The sequence below is a fragment of the Coenobita brevimanus genome, chromosome 57, assembly GCF_032717465.1.
Source record: "Coenobita brevimanus isolate Jiangsu-jjx chromosome 57, ASM3271746v2, whole genome shotgun sequence".
Lineage (NCBI taxonomy): Eukaryota > Metazoa > Arthropoda > Malacostraca > Decapoda > Coenobitidae > Coenobita > Coenobita brevimanus.
In genome coordinates this window covers 4,991,265-5,013,982 of record NC_137010.1, presented here as the reverse complement: position 1 = coordinate 5,013,982, position 22,718 = coordinate 4,991,265, and the positions used below count along the sequence as shown (strand labels likewise).

The following is a 22,718-nucleotide window of genomic DNA, read 5'->3' as shown; positions in this document are numbered from 1 at the left end:
AGCAGAACTCGCCAAGTGCCAAAAAAAAAAAAAAAAAAAAAAAAAAAAAAAAAAAAAAAAATCGCGGTCAAAGTTTTCCGACTTTTAAAAGGCTAAATCTCCTGACTCAATTAAGGTATCAAGTTGAATTTAGTCTCAAAATGATCAGTAAAGTATAACCTAACTACATAAGGTCTAAAATCAATTAAAATCTGTCAATATTTCCAGCGGCAGGAGCGTGACTGCAATTTATTGGTGTTATGAATAAAATGTTCATTACACCTCATTGCATTCATACTCCTGCCACTCAAAATGCTGAACGTTTATAATTTCGCTTATTACTTATGTGAATAGGGTATAAAATGCTGATCATTTTGAGACTACATTCAACTTCATAGCATTATAGGGTCACGAGGTATAGCATTTTGATATTTGGAAATCTGTGACCTCGATTTTCTCCGTGTTTATTTTCATTTCATTTTTATGCATAAGGAAAGAGGCAATGTAAGAATAGAGCCAAAAAAGAACATGTACAATGAAAATAACATAATATTAGTATAATAAGATAATAATACAATACAATAATAATACATGGAAGTAATGGGCATGATAATAAACAAAAATTATTGAGAAGAGAAAAACGACATTAATGAAAAAATGCAATGCATGAAACGTAGAATGAAGAAAAATAAGAAAGCAATCAATAAAATTAATGGAAAACATTATTATTATATTACTCAAGAAAGTAATATCGTATAATAATAATATTATTGTTTTATTTTGCCACCTTCTTTCAGCTTTGGAATGGTCTAAGGTAGGTATTGTTATTAATTTTTACTGTTACTTTTTTCCTTACAGAAATTTCATGGTAATATCATTATGCATTTTGAGACAATAATCGTAAGCTGAATAAAAATTGCAAAAAATAATAATAATATTTTTATTTTATGACCTTACTTTCATGATTGAATTTTTATTTTACTCACCATCTGCATGACCACGTCGTAGTCAGGCACTCTCACTGTCACTCTCTGGCACTGTGTCGTACTCATTGAGGTCGTTGTCGACGTCCGAGTCCAAGGGATGGTTAGCAACTTCAGCCAGCTCCCTCTGGACACGAAAAAGCTGCTGAAAGTACTCCTTGTGGTCAGGCGGAATGAAGGAAAGAAGATCGTCGATGTCTTTCAATTTGTCACCCTGGATCTTGATGGGTTTGGGGTACTTGGGGGTGAGTGGCACTAACGAGAGGTTAAAGGCTGATGGCTTGTATGCTGCTTGACCTGGCATCAGTCTAACAAGTTGCAAGGGGTCCTCATATCCGACTGACACCAGGTACCCCTCCCGACAGCATAGAGTGAAGACGAAGCGGCGGCACTCTGAGAATTTGACAGGTGGGCGTGGTTTCTGGTGGGTTATGGCACCTTGCAATCACTCTTATCCCAGAAGTTTTTATGTATAGATTCACGAATTGGCTCTGGTATCTTGCCGAAACACCCATCATTGCACGCCGGACCAATCTTCCTGGCATGGATAGTTTTGCCAGTGAATCGACTTTTACATTCCTCGCCAAGATTTCGCTTTTTTTCGCCACATTAGCTGCCCATTTGTCTGGATTACGCCTCTTCTTGACGACTGGCGGCGGGCTAGAGCTATCACTGTCACTGTTAGATCTATCACTGTCACTCATGATGATTGGGTACAGCCACAACACTGAAAAAAAGCACAAAATTCACGAGAATTTGGAGAGTAATCCAGTGGTATGCGTAGTTAAAAAACTTCTGATGCTCCCAGCTGTGTTTTGCCGCGAGGGTGACGAGCAACACGCACGGTGATTGGCAGAGCGGGGCTAAAGGTGGGACACTACGGCGAGCGTGATTGGCCGGGCTCAGCTGTCATGGAGGCGTGGGTGCTTGGTTAGTTCTGCAGCCAAGCTTGGGCCTCAGACCATCTGACGCAGCAATAAGGTCGAAAGTGTGGTGCACTAACATGCGAATACGACCTTGAGGATATTTGAAAAACTCCCGCCTCTGTCTCTCTCCAGATAGGGGAAGGGTGGGGGAAGACAATGCTATAATAACCTGGTTTTTGGCCGGGGTGGCGCTTGGCGAGTTCTGCTTCTCAGGGCCTCAAATATGACAATAAAGGAGCTCAATGCACTTTTATAGTATTATGATATAAGAATAACTGCTATGGCTCTGGCTCCTCCAAATTATGTAAAAACCTGTTTCCCTCTTTTGTATTAACAACGTTAGCACCGTTTAACCCCCTGAATCAAGTGATGTATTTTACTGGCTTATTCCTCCTACTTCCATACAATTAGTCTATACAGCAGACTCTCCGATGATCCCTCTGAGGTCGTATTTCAAGAATGTGTTTGAAAATACATGAGTACAACAGCATATTCTATTACTAGAAATGTAAACTATACTCATTTTACACTAATACTGCCCACAATTTTGCCCTTTTGCAGCTTATTTCACATCCTTGTCACAGCATGTCTTCATGACTAGTATAGTATTACTACAGACTGTTCGTACAACTCAGCAATCACAACAGGGAGAGGGCAATTTCAGGCCTGGCTGAAGTAAAGAGGTAGGAAACATGTGCTGTGACCAACTGCACCCAATTTAATGGACATTGTTTGTTAGAGCTGAAAGAAGTTTGGTGTCCTTTGTAGGGTCTGTTAAATTCAGTATCTGCTATACTGGGGTCCATTATAGCCAGGGTTCACTGTATTTATCATAGGGGAGATTTTTTTTTTAAGTGGAGGAATCAGTGAAACCTAAATTTAATCCACAACTCAGAAAACTCACTTCTACACTGAATAAAATCGTCTGGATGTAGCAAGAGTTAAATAAAAAATATATATACTATATCAGTGGATTGAAAAGGTTAAGGAAAGGTAACTGAACTAAATGCTCTAACATTATGCAATAGAATTACAAAATTTTACTGGTCTGTCTACCAAATACTGTACTGAAGAAATAAAATGGGACTTTACTGACCAATATTCAGATAATGTGTTACTGTAGTACCCATTATAATGCCCCCGTCACACATTCCATGGTCAAACCACGATGGCGCCACTAATTCAATTATTGGTGCAGTCATGAAATTTGACCACGATAAATGCCGATAACAAACAAGTGTCACGATGACTGTAAGTATGTGTCACAATGATTGTAAGATGGTCATGATGGAGTCATCATTGCTGTAAGACTGAGTCACAACTGGCAGATTTTCATATTTTTAATGGTCATTTTGTTGTCACGATGAGGCCACAATCACCACAGTAACGCCATGACAGTGTCATGATGATGCCACGATTGCATCAAGAGTTATGCCCACATGCCCCACCCCCTCCCGAGCATTTGAGCTGGATCGAGGAGACGCCCAGTCCTGTCCTGTCTCAGCCGCCAACAGGGGTGCGGCAAGGTTGTTCTGCCACGTGTGCCCAAGCGGTTGCCAAATCGCCAAGGCTGCGAAAAGTTTGTAGGTCTATCGTGACTCTATCATGACCCATAATTAGCTCTATCGTGATTCAATCACCGTATTCTTCGGGTTATCGTGACTCCATCTTAGGACCATCGTGACATTTATGTTAACCATCAAATGATGGTCAAAATTATTAGCTCTATTGTGACTCATGCTTGCATCTATCGTGACGCATTCGACATATAGTAGGGCTATTGTGATTCACTTGTAACAGTTTTTTTTGTCACGAAAGGACCTACGACGGCCACGACAGAGTCATCTGGCTGCAACGAGGATCATGATAGGGTCACGTACGACTTACAGTAGTGCTACATTGCGTAAAAAAATCTGGGAGCTTCACGATATATTAACTCTTGCATTAATTTATCGTGGCCTTTGCTAAGTGTGTCACAAGTATCATGATCGATCATGAAAGACCCTGAGTCAGAACCACGATGCCACTATTAATTGAATTAGTGGCGCTGTCATGGTTCAATTGTGAAATGTGTGATGGGGGCTTAAGTCAGGGATGTTCCAAACATTAGAGTTCTTTCGACATGACTGGTATTGTTAATGGCAAATCAGCTTGATAAGCAGAGTACAAACTCACAAAACTGAAATGCATGGGTACAAAGGCTTTATGGGAAAATGGAAAATTTTGGTGTGTAGAATCGAAATGATTACCAAGAAAATCATCTGACACATCGGCTATAATACTGTACCATCAAAAGTAAATACCTGTACACTGAAATACCTTATATTAACATTTATTATCTATTCTTTTGAATTTAAAAAAAGAAAGAAAAAAAAATGCCCTGACTGCATGTGACAAACATCCATCATCACATAAAATAATTTGGAATGTGACAGTTTTTCAGAAACTCTTATCAGATTTTTGAGTCTGTAGTAGCAATGAAACTGACAGGTACACTTTCTGTAATTTACTGTTGGGTAAAAGAAAAAAATAATCATAATATTTTAAAAGGCAACAACAAGAGCTTTTAGTACTACTGACTGTATCTACCAAAAAGGTAAAATGAACAAGCATACAGCATGTCTAACCTCCATGATGCCTGGTTCTGGTGTGTAGATATGGGGAACCAAATCCATATACATTTCCATCAACTGGTCCACTGGCATCATTGAGCAGCTCAGTGCAAAGTAGTGCCGGCTGGGTGGTAGACATGAAAGCAGCCATCAATCAAATGACTGATGCACCTCTCTCTCTCTCTCTCTCTCTCTCTCTCACACACACACACACACACACACACACACACACACACACACACACAAAACACAGACACACACACACACACACACACACACACACAAAATACACAAGTGAAGAGCGCTGTGAAACGGCTGAAAAATGGGAAAGCAGTTGAGGTTGATGAAGTGTATGCAGAAATGCTTAAGTGTAGTGGAGAGAGTGGAATGAAGCTGAAGATAGGTAAGAAGGCATGGATGAGTGAAACTGTGCCTGCAGAGTGGAAAAATGCTGTGATTGTACCCCTGTACAAAAATAAAGGTGTGCGAAGTGAGTGCAAGAATTATTGTGGCATAAGTTTACTGAGTGTGGTAGTGTAGGTAAATGGAAGAATTATGATAGAGAAAGTAAGAGAGATATCAGAAGTCCTAGTGAGTGATGAACAGGGTGGCTTTAGGAGTGGCAGAGGATGTGTGGATCAAGTATTTGCAGAGACAGGTAGCAAAGAAGGCTTGTGAGAAGGACCATAAGGTGTTTATGGCATTCATGGATCTGGAAAAAGCATACAACAAAGTAGACAGAGGGATTGTGGAAAGTTTTGCACATGTATGGTGTAGATGGTAAGCTATTAGGTGCTGTCAGGAGTTTTTATGATGGTAGGGAAGCATGTGTAAGGGTTGATGGGTATCTAAGTGAGTGGTTCACGATCGGTGTGGGCGTGCGACAAGGTTGTGTGATGTCCCCTTGGTTGTTCAATATATTTGTGGATGGGGTGATGAGCGAAGTAAAAACATGAGCAATGGAGAGAGGGATGGCGCTGGTAATGAATGGTGATAGATGGAATATCTCAAATTTGTTGTACGCTGATGATGCAGCACTGCTTGCAAGTATCGGACACGAACTTGGTAGGTTAGTGCAGAGTTTTGCTGTGTGCCTTGAGAGTAAATGTAGAGAAGAGTAAAATGATGGTTACTGAGAGAGAAGGTGACTCCCAATGTGATGTCACAGTGAATGGAGAGAGACTGGAATTAGTGAGAGAGTTCAAATACTTGGGTACAGTGATAGATAAGAGAGGAAAATATGCAAAAGAAGTTGAAAGCAGAGTGACACAAGGAAAAAAAAGTGGCTGGTGCAATGAAGGCCTTGATAAGAAACTAAGGCTTGAGTGTTGAAGCTGCACGAGGCTTAAATGAGGGAGTGTTAGTGCCAGCTCTAACATATGGGTGTGAGACTATGGTGTGGCATGAAAAATGAAAAGTCAAGAGGTAGAGCAGTGGAGATGGGACTGCTGAGGAATGTATGTGGAGTACAGAGGGTGGATAGGATACGAAATAATGTGAAGTAATGTGATTCGTGAAAGGTGTGGAGTGTGGAAGTCGGTGGACACCAGAATCGAAGAGTGTCCTGAGATGGTATGATGTGGAAAGAATGGATAACAATAGAGTGGTAAAAAAGGTATACCTGAGCGAATCTGAAGAAGGGAGGAGGCGAGGTAGGCCAAGGAGAAGGTGGAGAGATATGGTGGATGAGTGTGTGAGGAAGAGAGATTTGGAAGTCGGTGAGGCTAGGGAACTGACGAGATCGAGCTGGCTGGATGAATTTTGTGAGGAGAAGTGTGTGATCAGGGATTTTGGCACCCCTTGTGAGCATGGCTGCGTCCGTACTGACTCAATCGGATATGCTGTGTGAAGCTGCAGAATGTGGTGAATGTTTTTGGCGTATCTGGTGAAGCCAGGATTCCAGGGGTTTGAGTGATGAGTGAATGGAAATGTGGCCTTTTTGGATTGGACAAGTTTGTGCTGTCTGGACACTGCTACTCCTCACCCTGCCCTTGGGTGAGAAAGGAGGTCCGGATGATGATGATGATGATGAATGATATACTGTATATATATATATATATATATATATATATATATATATATATATATGATTACATATATATAAATCATAAGCCATCAACCACAATGCGCCTAATAATTCTGAAAGTGAAGACGAACCCCATCTATCATTCAATGCACCACATTTTTAAGAGACATCATGCTCCCTATTCATCAGTCATTCAATGGACAGGAGGGGGATGGGTATGCCATCAATGACACAACACATTTCACATCACAAAAAGAGAAAACATGTAACCCATCAATCACTAAATGCATCTTAAAAAAGAAAAAGATGGGGGGAGGTATTAAAAGATATTTTGATGTGACAGCAATATGAAGCATGCAGCTATGAAAAGGAAATATATTTTCTGACATGCAGGAGAAATGAGAACTATGGGAAGCAGGCCATTATTCTGGTATGGGATTATCACAGAACTTTTGCTTATGAAAATACACACACACATACACACACACCGCTCGCTGGTGCAGTGGTAACGTTCTCGCTTGCCAACTGGTGGGCGGGAGTTCGCGCCTCGCTCAGGTTGCGAAAAGTTTCACTGACAAAGTGGGTGGTTACTGTCCCCCTTGAGCAAGGGGACGGGTGTGTGCGTGTGTGAAGGTCACAGCCTTGCCCTTGGATCGGACTATATGAGCTCTCAGCTCCCTTCCGGGAGGGTAAAAAGCTGACGATCATGACCATCAAGTGCTCCTGACCTACCCGGTGAAATTAATTACACACACACACACACACACACACAAAAAAGGTAATACAAAAATGAGATGAGTGCATACATGGTGCAGAGGAAGGGTTACAAATGTCCAGGAGGAGTAAACAGTCAACCAAGAAAAAGGTGAAAAGGAGAAAAGTTGAGACAGGAGATACAGTAGGGTGGTGTATAAAAAAGGATGAAAGGCTTAAAAGAATAGGCATTAAACTAAAAACACAGTGGGAGGAGTACAGTATTTATGGAAAGGTGCTGTATAATATAAGATACTTCAAAGTGGAGGGCTGATATACGGCAGAATGGAAAGTTGGGGAAATATATGAAAGAAGGGGCTATGTATGGTGGTAAGGTGGAGGGACAGAAGGAAAAATCAGGATGAAGTGCAGAGACAACATAAGGGACCATATTTCCTCAGTGTCAACATACAAGATGTATTTCAGTTAATTAATGAAAGGCCACTGCATATTTTTTTAATCCCTTCAGTATGATTACGTATATTTTATTTTCCAACACTTTCAGATTGTGTTAAAAAAAAGGGACTTTCCAACCCTTCACTCAGAGGAGTTGCCAAAGCTGAACAAAACCATTTACAGTTAATAATAAATACACCCTAAGATGGAAGAGGTTACGAAAAGGAACCAAAGAATTAAAACTTGCTCAGAACTGTCCTGAAGGCAAGATCAACAAGAGTGCCACAATAAACATCTACTAATTCCGAGATGCCTGGACATCTACAGATTGAAGATTCTAGACTGAGAGAAAGCTGGTCTGAGGAAAATTAATCCAAAGGTGACCAGCTGAACACATGTAAAACTGAGACTCCAAATTAAACCCTGGAGTAGGAACTTGGAGAAAAAGGAAAAGTGTGGACAGACAGGCACATGTACTGTGCGGATGAATTAACGAGGGTATCATGTAAGGATACGGTGAGAATTACAAAGTCCAGAGTTAAAGCAATATGTAAGAGAGTTCCAACACTGCAGTAAAAAGTTAGATTGATGGGAGTCAGCAAGATGAGGAGAGCTGATGTGGTGACTGTCATATAAGAATTGCATCCCACAGGGCAACATATTAGTACTTTATGTGCAAGGGGAAAGAAAAAAACATCCTGAACTTTTTTTTTACACTCAAGGATGGGGTGAGGTAAGATCCAGTAACAAACAGAGACTGCATAAATATGGAAGAACCAACAATAATACCCAGCAGTTTGCAAAATATTTTTTTTTTTTTTTTTTTTTTTTTTTTTTTTTTTTTTTTTTAACTGTCCCGCCCCATTCATTACAATGAAATCTTTACACTTTAATTCTACTGAATTCAGTTAAGGAGAAAGCCCTCATAAAGAAAAGGTTAGGTATAATCTGTATTAACACTTTCACTTGTTACTTTTTTTATTTCATTCATGCTTATACCCCAACAGGTTAATTCAGCCTCAGGGTGTCTTACTCATATAAGAAAGAAGGGTTTGTATCAATCTCCATCTCTTCAGTATAGTGGCTTTTTATGTTTCATTTTTGCAAAAATACAGACACTTTCATCCAGCTCTGGAGAGACATCTTAGAAAGGAGTCAGAATCACACTACAGTATTAACTTCAGGACACTTCTTGTAATAACTTTTTTATTTAATTCTTTATCAAATCCAGAATTTTTCATGACAGTGTTGGGGAGATTTCTCATACTGAGGGGGATAACTCTCTCTGCATTCTAGGCCTCACTCTGCTGGAATGGAATACAAGAACTGTCCCAGTCATGAAAGTGTTAATGGTGAAAAAATTCACTCAGGCTCCAATGACTCACTCAGCTGTTTAAAATCATCTGGCATTAACTGAAATACAATACTGAGAGGGTAAGTGATTAAATGCAACTTACTAGTACACAGATTCCTTGTATGAGTCACCAATGAACTTATGGTTGTCTCCACTGTTCAGTATTCTATCAACACGTTGGGCCACCTCAAGACTCTGAAACAGAAAAGAGCTGGTAGCTTCATAACCATCACCACGACTTTCTCATCAATGGATGGGGTAAGGCAGGATCCAGAAAACTAGGAATGAGAAAACATAAAATTGGGAGGAAAATCGACAGAATGCCCAGTGAAATGGGCCACACACTCACACGTCACTGAAGCACCCAGAATCCCAGCTCCACTTCACAGACTTTACCATCTGCATGTATTTTTTTTTATTATTTTTCATTACTTATGTGGTGAAAGAGGTATATCTGAGCAAATTTGAAGGAGGGATGAGGCGAGGTAGGTCAAGGAGAAAGTAGAGGGATATGGTGGATGAGTGTGTGAGGAAAAGAGGTATAGAAGTCGGTGAGGTTAGGGGACTGACAAGAGATCGAGCTGGCCGGATGAATGTTGTGAGAAGTGCATGATCAGAGATTTGGCACCCCTCTTTAAAGTGACAGTGTCCAGACTGACACTATCGAATACATTCATGTGAAGCCACAGAATGTTGTGAATGTTTTTGGTGTATCAGATAAAAGCCAGGATTCTGGGGGCTTGAATGAAAGTGTGGTCCATGGATTGGGCAAACTTGGGCTCTCTGGACGTTGCTACTCCTCACCCTGCCCTGGGGTGGGAAAGGAGATCTGGATGATAATGTTGAAGTGTTTCACATACAACTGACAGTATATTTAACAAGTGACGTAAACACTGAAAGGAGACAGGAAATGGGTTTTCAAGAAGCAGTGTACAGTTCATACAGTTTATCATAATCAATTATCCTTATCAACTTTTATAGGTTGAAAAGGATCCATATACAGGCACAGAAAAGCACAAAAGCAGAACTGTTAGTCGAGTGCACAGTAAAACAGATCACACATAACACTAAATGCAGTAGATGGATGGTCACCACTGTCCCGGGAGGTACTACCATGGGAGTGACATGGGGTCAAAGCCTAGTAACTGGCCTGCACTGCACTCCCACAAAGGGAACTAAACACTTACCAAGTAGCCAAAGTCCAAGTTAATACTACTGTAATACTCATATCTCCTATACACAACTCATCCTCTTTGGGACTATGCCCCTTATTTTCCCTGTGCCACACCATGTGGAAGGACCTTGTTCTGGCCCTAACAAGGTGATCTTTGCCACAAGAAAATGGCTACTTACTTGTGGTCAATGGAGCTACTTGGCCAGATTGGGACATAGCAGCAGCAAAAACAAAGCTAACAACAACATCTATCACTCATAACAGTATTCAAGTCACTCAAATTCTCAGCTCCACTTCATAAGCAAAATAAAATATATTTAAAAAGTTATAATGTTTGTGGGATAGAATGTCCTGCCCATCAGTTAATGGTGAATCAGGTTTCTCTGATTCTTCTCAGCTGATCATATAATCATTCATTCGATATCCAATCCTATGTTGCCCCATGAGAAGCATTAGAGCCCAGGGCTAGGCAAGCTGGTCCTGACATATATGAGAGTGACCAGCCACACTCATCCTTGAGTGGCATTACATGAGCAATAAACCCCAACCATCCCTTGGATATAAACCTTCACCGGCTCGATCTGATTGGAGTGCCATAATTACCCACTAATCCACCAGGTGCCAAGATTTGGTTATATGGTTACCACCCAGCAAAGTAAATGGTTTCCATACAAAGTTCCCTTAGCATGGAGAGAGAGCCTTCTCAATATCAGGAGAGGCAACAGCTCCCAGAACTTCCTCCAACCTCTCCTTACCCTAGCCACTCCAGCCCCACCTCCTGCACAAACCAAAGTGTCAAATTAAGATGTACAAACTACAGTAGAGATTAAAAGGAAGGTTACCAGTGAAAGAACAGACACTTTATGGCCTGAAAGTGGGGAGAATAAGATGGTGGATGTGACACGTAAATAGGACCGCTAAAATGAAAAGCAACTGGTTGGGTTAACTATGCAGAGCACCAGACACACCTTTAAGTGGTTCCTTGCAACATCCATGGCAGTGACAAAGAAGAAAGTGTCCTTCAAGTGCTGAACCTGGAACTCTGACCCTTCTATTTTGTCTAAAATGTCCAGTAGGATGTGGCTGATGGGGCCTCCTGCAGAGTATAACATGTTAAGTTCTTGTTATGTGTTTAGGACGTGTTCCAAAATACACAATTTTTCATTCACTTACTACAACTGTCAATCATCATGTGTTGACTAATGTGTTCTTTTTTCTTTTAATTTGTTAAATTACAGTTTTGAAATGTTGACACTCACAGTTTCATTTATATCTAGTACCTTAAAAGCTGATTTGCAGTTCTCCCAATCTACAGCACTTAATTTGATAAATCAGGGTTAGAGGTAATGGAACTTTAGTATGGTAAATAATTGCATATTTAGAGATACTGTACTTGAAATTATACTTGTGTCTTACAGAGAAGGCTGCCTCTGAACCATTTCACCATACTGCTATAGCACTGCTTTCAAATTTTTGCCAGTACTAAACTGATTACCAATACCTGCAGTCAGAATCAGCTGGCTGGGTAAGGAAAACAAAGCTAATGCTTATTTTGTAAGGATTTTTAGCAACACCTAACACAACTCCATGTTCATGGGTTAATTACTTGCATACTGATGTCTTCCCTGATGAATGATATCGTACTGTATAGAATTGTGCGGTGAGATCACTATCTTCCAGATGCTGGAGTATGCAAGAAACTGAGTGACAGTAAGAATGAACTTGGTAATCTTGGAGAAACTGTGCCATTTGTTATTGTATCATCAAATCATGTAAATATGATATGTCAAGGTTCATGCATTTGATAATATGTCCAAATTTCGAAGTGATCAACACAGTTTTAAAGCTCTGATATATATCTGACAATTTGGAAGTGAACTCTTGGTCACTCGTTCAGTGTGTAAAGTTTTTATTTTACACTGAACTGTGTCCAAGTCAAGAATACTGTATATTGATCCATCCAACACACTTGTGACGACAAAATTTTCAGTCATTCAGTAACACCTAAGGTAATTAAAAAGGTTTTCTTTTACCCCCTGATGCCAGTTCACGTCTGAGGACGTGTGGTCAACAGGTGCCAATTCACTTCTGAGGATGTTTTCATATTTCGTGGGCAAGTTTCAACTTAAAAACGTGCCAGGTCACTGAAAGTGGTGTGGCAGGCCCTCTCGCATGCCCGAGGGTGAGGGGAGAGGCTAGCTTGGACAGACATGGGATGGGGGGATGGGGGTGGGCAGGCTTCTGGGGGGGCAAAGTACTGTACACGTGTACTGACTGCAGTCAGGTACCCACACACTAGTAGAGATATACACCAGCAGAGGGTAAGCACAAGTTTCTTTTCTGTTTTGTATCATTTGTGATTGATTTGTAAGAAAAAATATGGTTTTTGGAAAATCCAAATTACGAAATAAGCCCGGTTGTGTGAAGAGGATAGGGTGCAGGGAGCCCAGCATCGGGGGGTTAATCACCTCGGGTTATGAGAAAAGAAAATGACACTCACGCTCTCGACAATGTATAATCAAGAGATAGTAGTATGTGGCAAGACATGGCCTGATTCCTAGGTCATAGAACTCCCTGAAGACTTGTAGACTCAGTTCCCGTGCTTGTCGCCAGATGCCCAGCTGATTCAAGGCCTCCAAGGTGCTGTTTAGGGTCCCTAGGTTTGGTAGAACTCCAGCTGTGGCCATTGATGTCAGAAGGTCCTGTGGAAGGAATGGGTGAATTCTCACATCATCATCATTTTACAGTCTCTGCATGTTTGTATGTGTACACTACGGACTGCCTTATGATAGGTATCTAAGCTGCATCATCTGCTACCTGCCTAATTAAACTCATTACTAGGGCTGTCTTTCAGCACTTCATCCCATGTTTTTTTCCCAGGGTAGTATCTTACCTTTTTCGTATCTACATAGGGAACAAAAGTTAATCAACTAATACACCCTGTACTTCACACACTGGGTATGTCCATCGTTTTCCTCGCTGACACTATATCGAAAATAACCATCTATCATCAGAAAAATGTGCCAAAACTTTCTCAGCTTAGGAATTTCAAGCAGCAAAGGAATGTGAGAAAGCAGAAGAGGTAAAATATTAGGTGAACTTTTGTCCCTCCCTATGCATACAGAACATACTCCTGCACCTCTTTATACAATTACCAGTACTTTCTCACAACTTATTGAATTGTTTAAATCACATAAACTTATAAGTCCACATAAGTGCTTTCCCTACTAAGATTGCTTTTTATTCAGCAATGTACAACCTATCCCTGAATAACTCATTATACAGCTGTAGAGGGAAGCCTTCATGCAGTGGCACCAATATAACCAAGTTGCTCAAAAGCCTGCTTATACAAATGTTCCTCAACTACTTCCCTATCCCACAAAAGGTGGATGGTGAATTGCATGAGATCAACTTAAGCCTGCAGTCCACTGGGTTCATATTTCATACGAAAGTGACACTAGAACAATTACTGCTAACCATTATTATTTCATTCTCTTCATGTATCAACTGCAAGAAAATTGCAATACAGGTACTGGTACTGATTTCTGGATCATATCCCTAACTTGTAATGAGGATTGCATGTGGCCAGATTTACAAAAACTTGCAACTAACTCCCTGTTGTAATTTATATTTTCACTAGAAGGGTACCCAGCTTTCCCCCTCCCCTTCCTCATTTATCATCCTCCTCCTGTCCCCTACCCCTATCTCTCTCTCTCTTGTTCCCCCTCCTGATTTATCTGACTCTTACTACTCTGCCCTCTCCCTCAAACCATCAGTCTCTTAAAACCTTCCTTGGGTCATAAGGATTCCAAGTACCGGTATGAAGGTTATGGCCAGGTAAAATGAAAATTGAGGGAGTAGTTTGTGAACAAACAGACAGACAGACAGAAAGTTCCCTTTATATTGTAGATTTGCAAAAAGAACAAAATAAGGGAAGCTTTTGTGCTTTCTTTTCCTAGAACTGCTTAAAAAAATAATACTATTTATATCTGTAAAAAGATTAAGACATCTGATTGTTTAACACACCCCTTTTCCTTTCTCTGAAGACAAATAATTATGACTGGGAAATCAGTAGGTTTGTTCACCATCAGGCTGAAGGAGTTAAATGTATTGGCCTGTGGTAGCATAGCCTCAGGCCCCTACACCCTGAAGAAGCTAATACCATTTATATACTTACCTTAACCAGCTGCCAGCGAAGGTCTGGAGCATCGCGCATGAAAGTGGACACACCGATGAGGGAGTTATAGGTGTTGGTGTCCAATGGTATCTCATTCTCACAGCACTCACTGTACAGCTTCCATGCACGGTCAACCTTTTAACACACATCACAATGGGTCCATGAATGAATGCCATGTAAGGAAATGATGAAGCCAAGGAAATGACAAATGGAAATGGATGGATGAATAACCCTATGAACAGGGAAGCAAATGACAAGGATCTGGTATCCACTTTAAATGTACCGTAGTTGATGACAGAATGACTATCCAACAGGTGAGTGTGAAGTTGACCTTTATCTATCTATCTATTGCCAGACACTATTATCACGTAAGGGATGGCCGTTTGTCTTTGAGTTAGTTGTTTTACAGAGAGGGGCACTAACCCTCCGCCAGCCCACTTGTTGACACTTGGGGAACATGTATGGGTTGATTATATGGTTACCACCCAGCACTGTAAATGGTTTCCTGTACCATTAGGCTTGTCACTCAATGTACAGCCTGCTGAAAAGAAGAGTAATAAAAAGTAACGTGACAGATGGGAGGAATAGGAAAAGAGGAGGGCAGACACAAAAAGAATGATAAAGGTGAAGGAAGAAGTAGGAAGCACTACATCAAGTGGGTCTATATCTAACTCATTCATTCATTCATCATTTATATCAGTGTTGCCCCATAAGGAGCACTGAAGCCCAGAGCTAGGCAAGTTGGTCCTGACATTTAAGATGAAAGCGACCAGCCTCTCTCATCCCTGACTGGCATTACGTGAGCAATTAACCCCAACCATCCCTTGGATATAAACCAACACAGGCTCAATCCGACTGCAGCACCTTAATTGCCCACTCAACCACCACATGCCATAATTTGGTTATATGGTTACCACCCAGTGTAGCGAATGGTTTCCTGGTCTACAGGAAACCATTTGGCTTGTCACTCAGTGTAGTCACCTGTAAGCAGAAAGAAGAGGAAAGAATGAAAGAAAGAATGACAGAAGAGGAAGGATGGAAAGAAGGAAGAAAAGGGCAGGCACCCAAGAGCAGCACTACATCGAGTGAGTGGATGGTGGGCTGGAAAAAAATAAATAAATAAATAAAAAAAATAGCCTGACATTATCAAGAAGGGAGGCTACTAGCATGAAAATACTATGAATGGGACTAGTTTACTCTAAAAAAAAGAAAAAATCCTGTAAAAAAAAAAAAAAAAAAAAAAAAAAAAAAAGAGGACAGACTGACTCCAGCTGGCAGAACTGCTGCTGGTGATTGCAATCTCCAACCCTAATTAGTGTATCATGATGAAAATCCAAGGGGCTTTTAAAAAACCCATCATGTCCATGGTATTACTGTACTGTATTTTGGTTTCACTTTCCGTCACTGGGAAGTCTAACCCCAACACCTGGATTACCCTCTGAATTTTCAAAGACTGATTCTATCGACATTTTATCTCTGAAGCAGAAAAGTACCATAAAACAACTAGCATCTTGGTGGTCCTGCTTGTCCAACACACCTGGATGATTTCCACCCAAATGTGAAAGTGAAATATCTGCAGCCCATATCTCCTACAACCTGAGGAACAATGAGTAATTCCTGCCTTCAGGGTATATTATTTGCAAACAACTTTCAAGAAGGCTTTGGGAACAAAAGTGAAATGTGGAATGACCTTAAAGCAGTTTTGGACACAGTACACTACACATAAGCAGTAAAGCATAATCATCCTGCCTGGCATGAGATTATATCATCAAATATAAGCAGGGTTTAACAGGCAACAACCAGGCAATTGCATAAGACCATGGTACCTGTGAACTTATGTAAGAGGAGGCCAAAGTAAACCAGCATCTTGAGTATTTTAAGTCATGCTATACTTTAAGTTTTAGCTATTGTACAAAGAAATTCATGATGGAAGACTCAGTTTCTTACAGTATACAGGAGTTAAGAATCAATTAGCTGCTGACTGTTAAGTGTTTTGTGTTCTCACCTGATAATACTGAGTCATGCCACGAATCAGTGCACAGTAAGCTGCAGGACTTTTCTCATTCATGGACTCAAAGATCTCTTCTGCTACTCCATTGTCCCTGTTAATAGTAAACATGACAATATGATACAAGCCTAATGAAATAATCTTTTTCATTCTCGTATATGAGGCATTTAGTCAAATAACGACAAACATGCCAAATCAGTGTTTGAGATAAACAGTGTTAAAATTTTTTTCGTTGTAACTCATTAACCTGTAGACCAATTTCAATAAACAATGTCTCAAAAAATACAGCTGGTAAAATACTTCAAGACACACAAGAATAAAATGCAAAATATATATCAGGATATAATGCTGTTCAGTTATTAACCCCATACCATAGTACCTCTATGAGAAAAAAACATAATTTGAAAATATCCACAAAAATGAAAAGAAGGACAATCATCAACCCATGTACAATAGTGCTGCATGTATTTAAGTGCCGTGGGGGGGGATGAGGATTAACGGTAGTCCAGTTCGTCTAGTGCCTTCCGTTCATCATTAACTTGTTTCAGATTAGGACCAGTGCCTCACTTGTCAGTTTCCACTGTTCCAGTTATAGTCACTTTGCTGAGAACAGAACGAACTCTACGCTCACCTAAACCATGAATGCTGAGAAATGAAGATTGACAAACATCATAAGTCACATTGGCAAACTCAACACAACAACTAACTGTACGTGACTTGCATGATTTATGGCCCTTAACACAAGCCCGCTTCATTGTAACACTTTCCACATGACTGGCAATGTAACCGTTCTATCTGTTATAGTTGCTCATTGCCCCAAAAACTGTAAACAGATCACTAACTTTATCATTGCCTAAGTTGTTAAGCTGCCACACATACAAGGAGGACTGATTTTCCTAGCTGGCACTTCCTTTTTTGTGCTATAACTCATGTATGCTTCCCCAGCATTTCGTTTTTCTTTGGCAACTGCGTGTTTCCAAGAAGATGGATCACATTTTTGTTTCCATGAATGCTCAGGGACCTCCTGGCTGTCATCACTATGTAAGTCATTCATGTTGCAATGTAAATCACTATAAATCTGAGGTGAAAATAATGTAAGAAATCAAACGCACGTCTGTGTGGCTTACAACGTAAACAGAACTGGGAAGGGCAGGATCTTGCCACACCCACCAGCTGACACCCAAAAAACACGGCTGCTGATTAGTTGTGAGTGTAACGTCATCATGAGACCCACCACTCAATGGCAGCCTGAAGGAGTGCTTGCTGGCATGCTCATCTTTCTTTCACTACAACTTTCCTCGGGAGAGACAAGGCCATGTGTACCAACCTACGGCGTGTTGAGACAAGAATCTACCTTGTCATATAGCTAGGACTTCAACTATGTTGTAAAGACGAACATGCCATGAAAACGTTTCCACTGGATAGAAAAGTGGTGGATGAGTATGTTGCGACCTAAATCTCAAGTTTATATATTTGGCACGTTCGTCGTTATTCGACTAAACGCCTCATATTACATAAAAAATGGTGACAGGGAATGATGACAGGTCAACAAAGAACATGACTGGGTTGTGTGGTAAATCATATGTCAATGGCAGAAGTGAAGAATGCTGTGAAGAACTTAAATGAGATGGCATTGTGTTGATGGGGTACATGCAATAGAAATAAGATATGCTGAGAATGTAATGAACCTGGTTTCTGGGACGTAGGCTATGCCACAAAACTTCATAACAGAGTCACACCAATGGAAAGGAAGCAGGCTGCTTGAAATTATCTCAGTTGAACAAACTTTTTTTTAACTAAAAAAATTCCAGGAAGTGCACCAACTGAAGTGACCAAAGTAACCCCTGCAGTCCGATAACATTTTTCATTTTTATCAGGCTATCATCAGACTTAGGATGTGCAGTAATGAAGAGGGCTGTGACAACTACTGTAATGTAACTCCTCCAGTTTGAAATGTCTCCTGAACAGAGTAAAACAGTCTGGAAGTAGTAAGACAGAAATAAATGAACATCTCTTCTGACTGAAGAGGTGAAAGGGGCCAAGGGCAGAATATTGAAGTACAGCAAGTATCCTCAGAAACTGGATCCGAGGAATATCAATGAACCTACTTCCAAGTCTTCCGGATGGTGTTGCCTGCCTGTCTATACCAACGCTCCTCCACCCAGTCATCCTCCAGTGCTGGTTCACCATTGTAGTAGCTTACCAGCTCAAGTACTTCCTGCTTCACTTTATCACTCAACTCTGTGCAGAAAACAGAACAGTAACTAAGTTCTTGCTGTTTCTTCAAGATGTGTTTCAAAGTATTACATCTGCTCAACTACACCCTGCTTAATCACTCAATGCTACACAGTACAGCATAGTACCATGCAGCACAGTTCAGAAAAACTATAATCTTTAGGGAACAGTCAAGGATGAAATATGTCAAGGCAACTCTGTCCTAACATCCAACTGCATTTCTTTCTCTAAATAGCAATGTCATATTCCATCCTATTCCCTTTTCTTCCTGTCTAAGTTCTCATCAAACTCTCTTTTATAGCTTGCTATTTATCCTGCTACCTGCAGCAGTTCTAAAAGTCATTTTTACAGCCTACAAGTTACAAGTGCCCTGTATCAATCACTGGCCATGTTTTACTCAAATATGAAAGTGTGTGAAGTGGCGTACTTATCAGAGGGCCCTCATCACCTCTAAAATAGCCATCCTACTTTTCAGACTAGAGTAATGTACTGCAATGTTCTTAAAAACTTCTCTTTTCCCCCCAAATAATCTCACTTTAACTTCATGCTCCATTTTTTTAATATTTACACATGCACCTTGCCTAGTATCTGTGCTCAGTAGTTCATACTTCTTTCTCTCTGCCCTTTACTGTACTGTGTAACGAAATTTACTTATGTCATATTCTATCCCTTCCATTACTATCATTCTGATTTCAGTTCCATTCTGTTGTTCTTGCATTAGCTAGTAACACAAGATATCTGACACTATCTATTACTGTATATTAAGCACTACGTTATTACCTGGCATTTATGCTGTATCATCATCGTGGCCCTTTTTCCCATTAAAGGATGGGGTGAGATAGGGTTTTTCCCACTTAAAGATGGGGTAAGACAAGGCTGAGAAGACAATAAATGTGATTCACAAAAGTGACACATTATATACGGTATCAATATTATTCACAGAAATGGGTCACTCCATACACCACTCCAGCACTTGGAATTCTGGCTATTATTTATTGAGAGGAAAATACTGCTGATAATAACTAACCAATGCCCTTGTCCTTGCAAATCTGGTAGGCAATCATGACATCAGACACTTGACTCCTCTTCACCAGGTCATGCAGTGTGTCTTCACTCACATCGCTTTCCTCACTGTACCGACCCTTGGGCGCAAATGCCTGACACACAAAAGAATACAAATCATTGGTCCTAACAAAAACAGAATACTGTAGCAACTACATGTTCATGAATTCAAGCTGTTTCATTTAAAATTATACCTACTGACTTTATAGATGCTAAGTACTCTAAAGCAGCTGGAGTACTTAACGTTCTCTACAGTATACTATACCCTGTCCATTTTAACTTGGACTATATCAACCATCTCTCCATCTTGAATGCCGAGCTGTACCAATGAATTAATACTATAGCTACAGTACAATGGTGCTAGTCTGCAAAAAGTGACATGGAAAGGTTGTAGAGACATAGTACTGTCTTATGTACTGGCACTGAGCTCTGGGAGTTAGGCTGCAAAAGGACAAAAATTTCCACTCAGTGTATGTGGTTGAACTATATTAACCCATCACAACTAAATACAGTACTCCACTCACCTCAATCACTGGGTCTTCAGGTACGTGTGAAAACAGATGTGGGTTTTCATCTCTTATCCATCGTGCTGCCTTCCGCCCGGCCTCCTTGGACAATGAGTATGAACGTTTGACCAGGTTTGAGGCAGGTGTGAGATACGGATCATCATGGTACTTGTAGTGTGGGCCACTGTGGTCACGCTTGACTGTTGATGCTAAAGCCTAGTGTGGAGTAGGAAAATTACCGTACATCAAATAATTAGCAGATAAAATTAGTACTATACAAAAGAATACCCATATAATACTGCAATAATCAATACTGGCACAGGTTATGCTCATACTGAATACAGTCGAAAGGGAAATATGGAAAAAATACAATGACACTGCTCTGCTGTACTTAAAAACAAATGGTACAGTACTGGTATTACTGTATTACACTTATGGGCACTCGTTTCTTTCTAGGAGTGATCTATGGTTTTATTTCCTCAACAGCAATATTTTTTTTTCTACTACAATTCCCCAACACACCATACACAAGACACTGTACAACAAATACAAGAATTCAACACTCAAATAAACCATAAAATATCAGAACAGCAAACACTAAACTGGAAAAATTACCTCCAAACACTTGACCACAAAACAAACAACAGCAAACTCTACAAAACACTAAACAGCATCACACTTTCCAATAGCAACACCACACAATCACACGCTGCCATCACAACAGCAGACACCATACTCTCAAACAAATAACAAGCAAACATTCTCATCAATCACTTTTCACAAGTCAGCCATCTAAACCCCCAACTTGAAGACCGATATATCATCCGACATAAGAGACAGTTCCCCACAGACCCAGACTTTCACTTGCAACCAGACGATGCACATCATTAACAACCTTAAGCACTCATCTGCCTGTGGACCAGACAACATAAGCAACATTCATCTTAAATACCCTGGACCACAAGGGATACAAACAAGCACACACCAACATATCAAACTACAGCTACTCACACAACATCATAACCAAAATCTGGAAGCATGGCATTATCATCACTATCTCTAAACCCAACAAAGACCCCACATTACCCTTCTCACACCGCCCCATCACACTCCTCTGCACCCCCTCTAAAGTCACTGAACGACTGGTACTACAACTAGTCACACCTCACATTCCCCTAGCCCAGTCACAACATGGTTTTAGGCCACTACACTCCACAAACACCCTTCTTACAGACCTTACACAGAGAGTTTTCAATGGCATGAATTCAGCTAGGCCACCACACAGAACACCCCTAATCACACTAGACATCAGCAAAGCTTTTGATGCCATCCCCTGGCACAACCTTACAAACAAACTTCTCAACACAAACATGCACAATAACACAAAAAGATGGCTGGCAAACTACTTAGCAGGCAGATGTGCACACGTAACATTTGCCGGTCAGTCTCCTAACATCAGAAACTTCACAAACGGCATCCCCCAAGGATCTCTTTTGTCACCTACACTCTTTAACCTATACAGTACATGCTCGACATACCCACACCCCACACACCACAGATACACATTGCTTCCTCTGCAGATGATATAACACTTACATGTATGCACCAAAATCCAAACACAGCTGCACACATCATGCAACCTTACTTCAACACACTACACGAATGGTTCACCACAAACAGGCTCAAAATTGCCCCAGCCAAATCTACAGTGACCCTTCTCACAAACTAGACAGCAGAACACAGTCACATCCCACATCTCACCATAAACAACACTCCCCTACCACACATACACCCCCCCCAAATCCTTGGTGTAACATACATCAATGTTATTTTAACAACACATCACAAACATTAAAAATAAAATAACATCAAGACTCAATGCCTTGAGGTCACTTGCCCATACAACTTTCGGACACAACAAAGAAATCACCACCACAGTATACAAACAATACATACATTCAGTGATGAATTATGCAAGCCCTACCTGGGCTCCTAACCTCACCAAAACACACTACAACACTCTACAGACCATCCAGAAAAAGGCCCTAAAAATAATCACAGGCTGCACAGCTACTACACCCACAGACCACCTATATCAAGAAACCAAAGTCCTCAAAGTCAAGGATCACCTAGACATGAGAGGCACCCAGTTCCTTGCTGCAGCCTCCACAAACCCACAACATCCACTATATTACATGGCAGCACATCCACCCACACCAAAGAACATCAAAACAACACCCAGCACACGATACCATACACAAATACTGTCATCTCTCCCCCCCTCAGACCAGCTTCCAGAAGCATATCCACACTCAGATCACTCGCTGTTCCTTTCAGTCACTTAAAGACAACACACAACTGCATGCACAGCCTTCTGACATCCACCCTTCTGAATCCTATCTCCCTCATGAGGACGGGGTCCACCTGGCCAGGCTGAGATGTGGGCACCATCCAACCTTCTTAAGCTACCAGAAGAGGCTGGATGACTCCGTCGCTGATGCCTGTCCAGGATGCAACACAGCACCCC

General features: G+C 40.8%; 1 protein-coding gene across 2 annotated transcripts in view; it reads right to left on the bottom strand.

Annotated features, from left to right (window-relative positions):
• The window catches only part of LOC145402254 (small ribosomal subunit protein mS39), a 29,177-nt gene that overhangs the window by 5,638 nt on the left and 821 nt on the right, over positions 1 to 22,718 (bottom strand). For both annotated transcript variants that reach the window (XM_080274378.1, XM_080274379.1), the window contains exons 3-11: positions 20,210 to 20,407; positions 19,651 to 19,780; positions 18,497 to 18,629; positions 16,386 to 16,482; positions 14,381 to 14,515; positions 12,704 to 12,905; positions 11,172 to 11,299; positions 9,133 to 9,224; positions 4,516 to 4,624 (exon numbers count right to left, since the gene is read on the bottom strand). In XM_080274378.1, the coding sequence (XP_080130504.1) occupies positions 4,516 to 4,624; positions 9,133 to 9,224; positions 11,172 to 11,299; positions 12,704 to 12,905; positions 14,381 to 14,515; positions 16,386 to 16,482; positions 18,497 to 18,629; positions 19,651 to 19,780; positions 20,210 to 20,407 (1,224 nt within the window). The remainder of the gene's footprint in view (positions 1 to 4,515; positions 4,625 to 9,132; positions 9,225 to 11,171; positions 11,300 to 12,703; positions 12,906 to 14,380; positions 14,516 to 16,385; positions 16,483 to 18,496; positions 18,630 to 19,650; positions 19,781 to 20,209; positions 20,408 to 22,718) is intronic.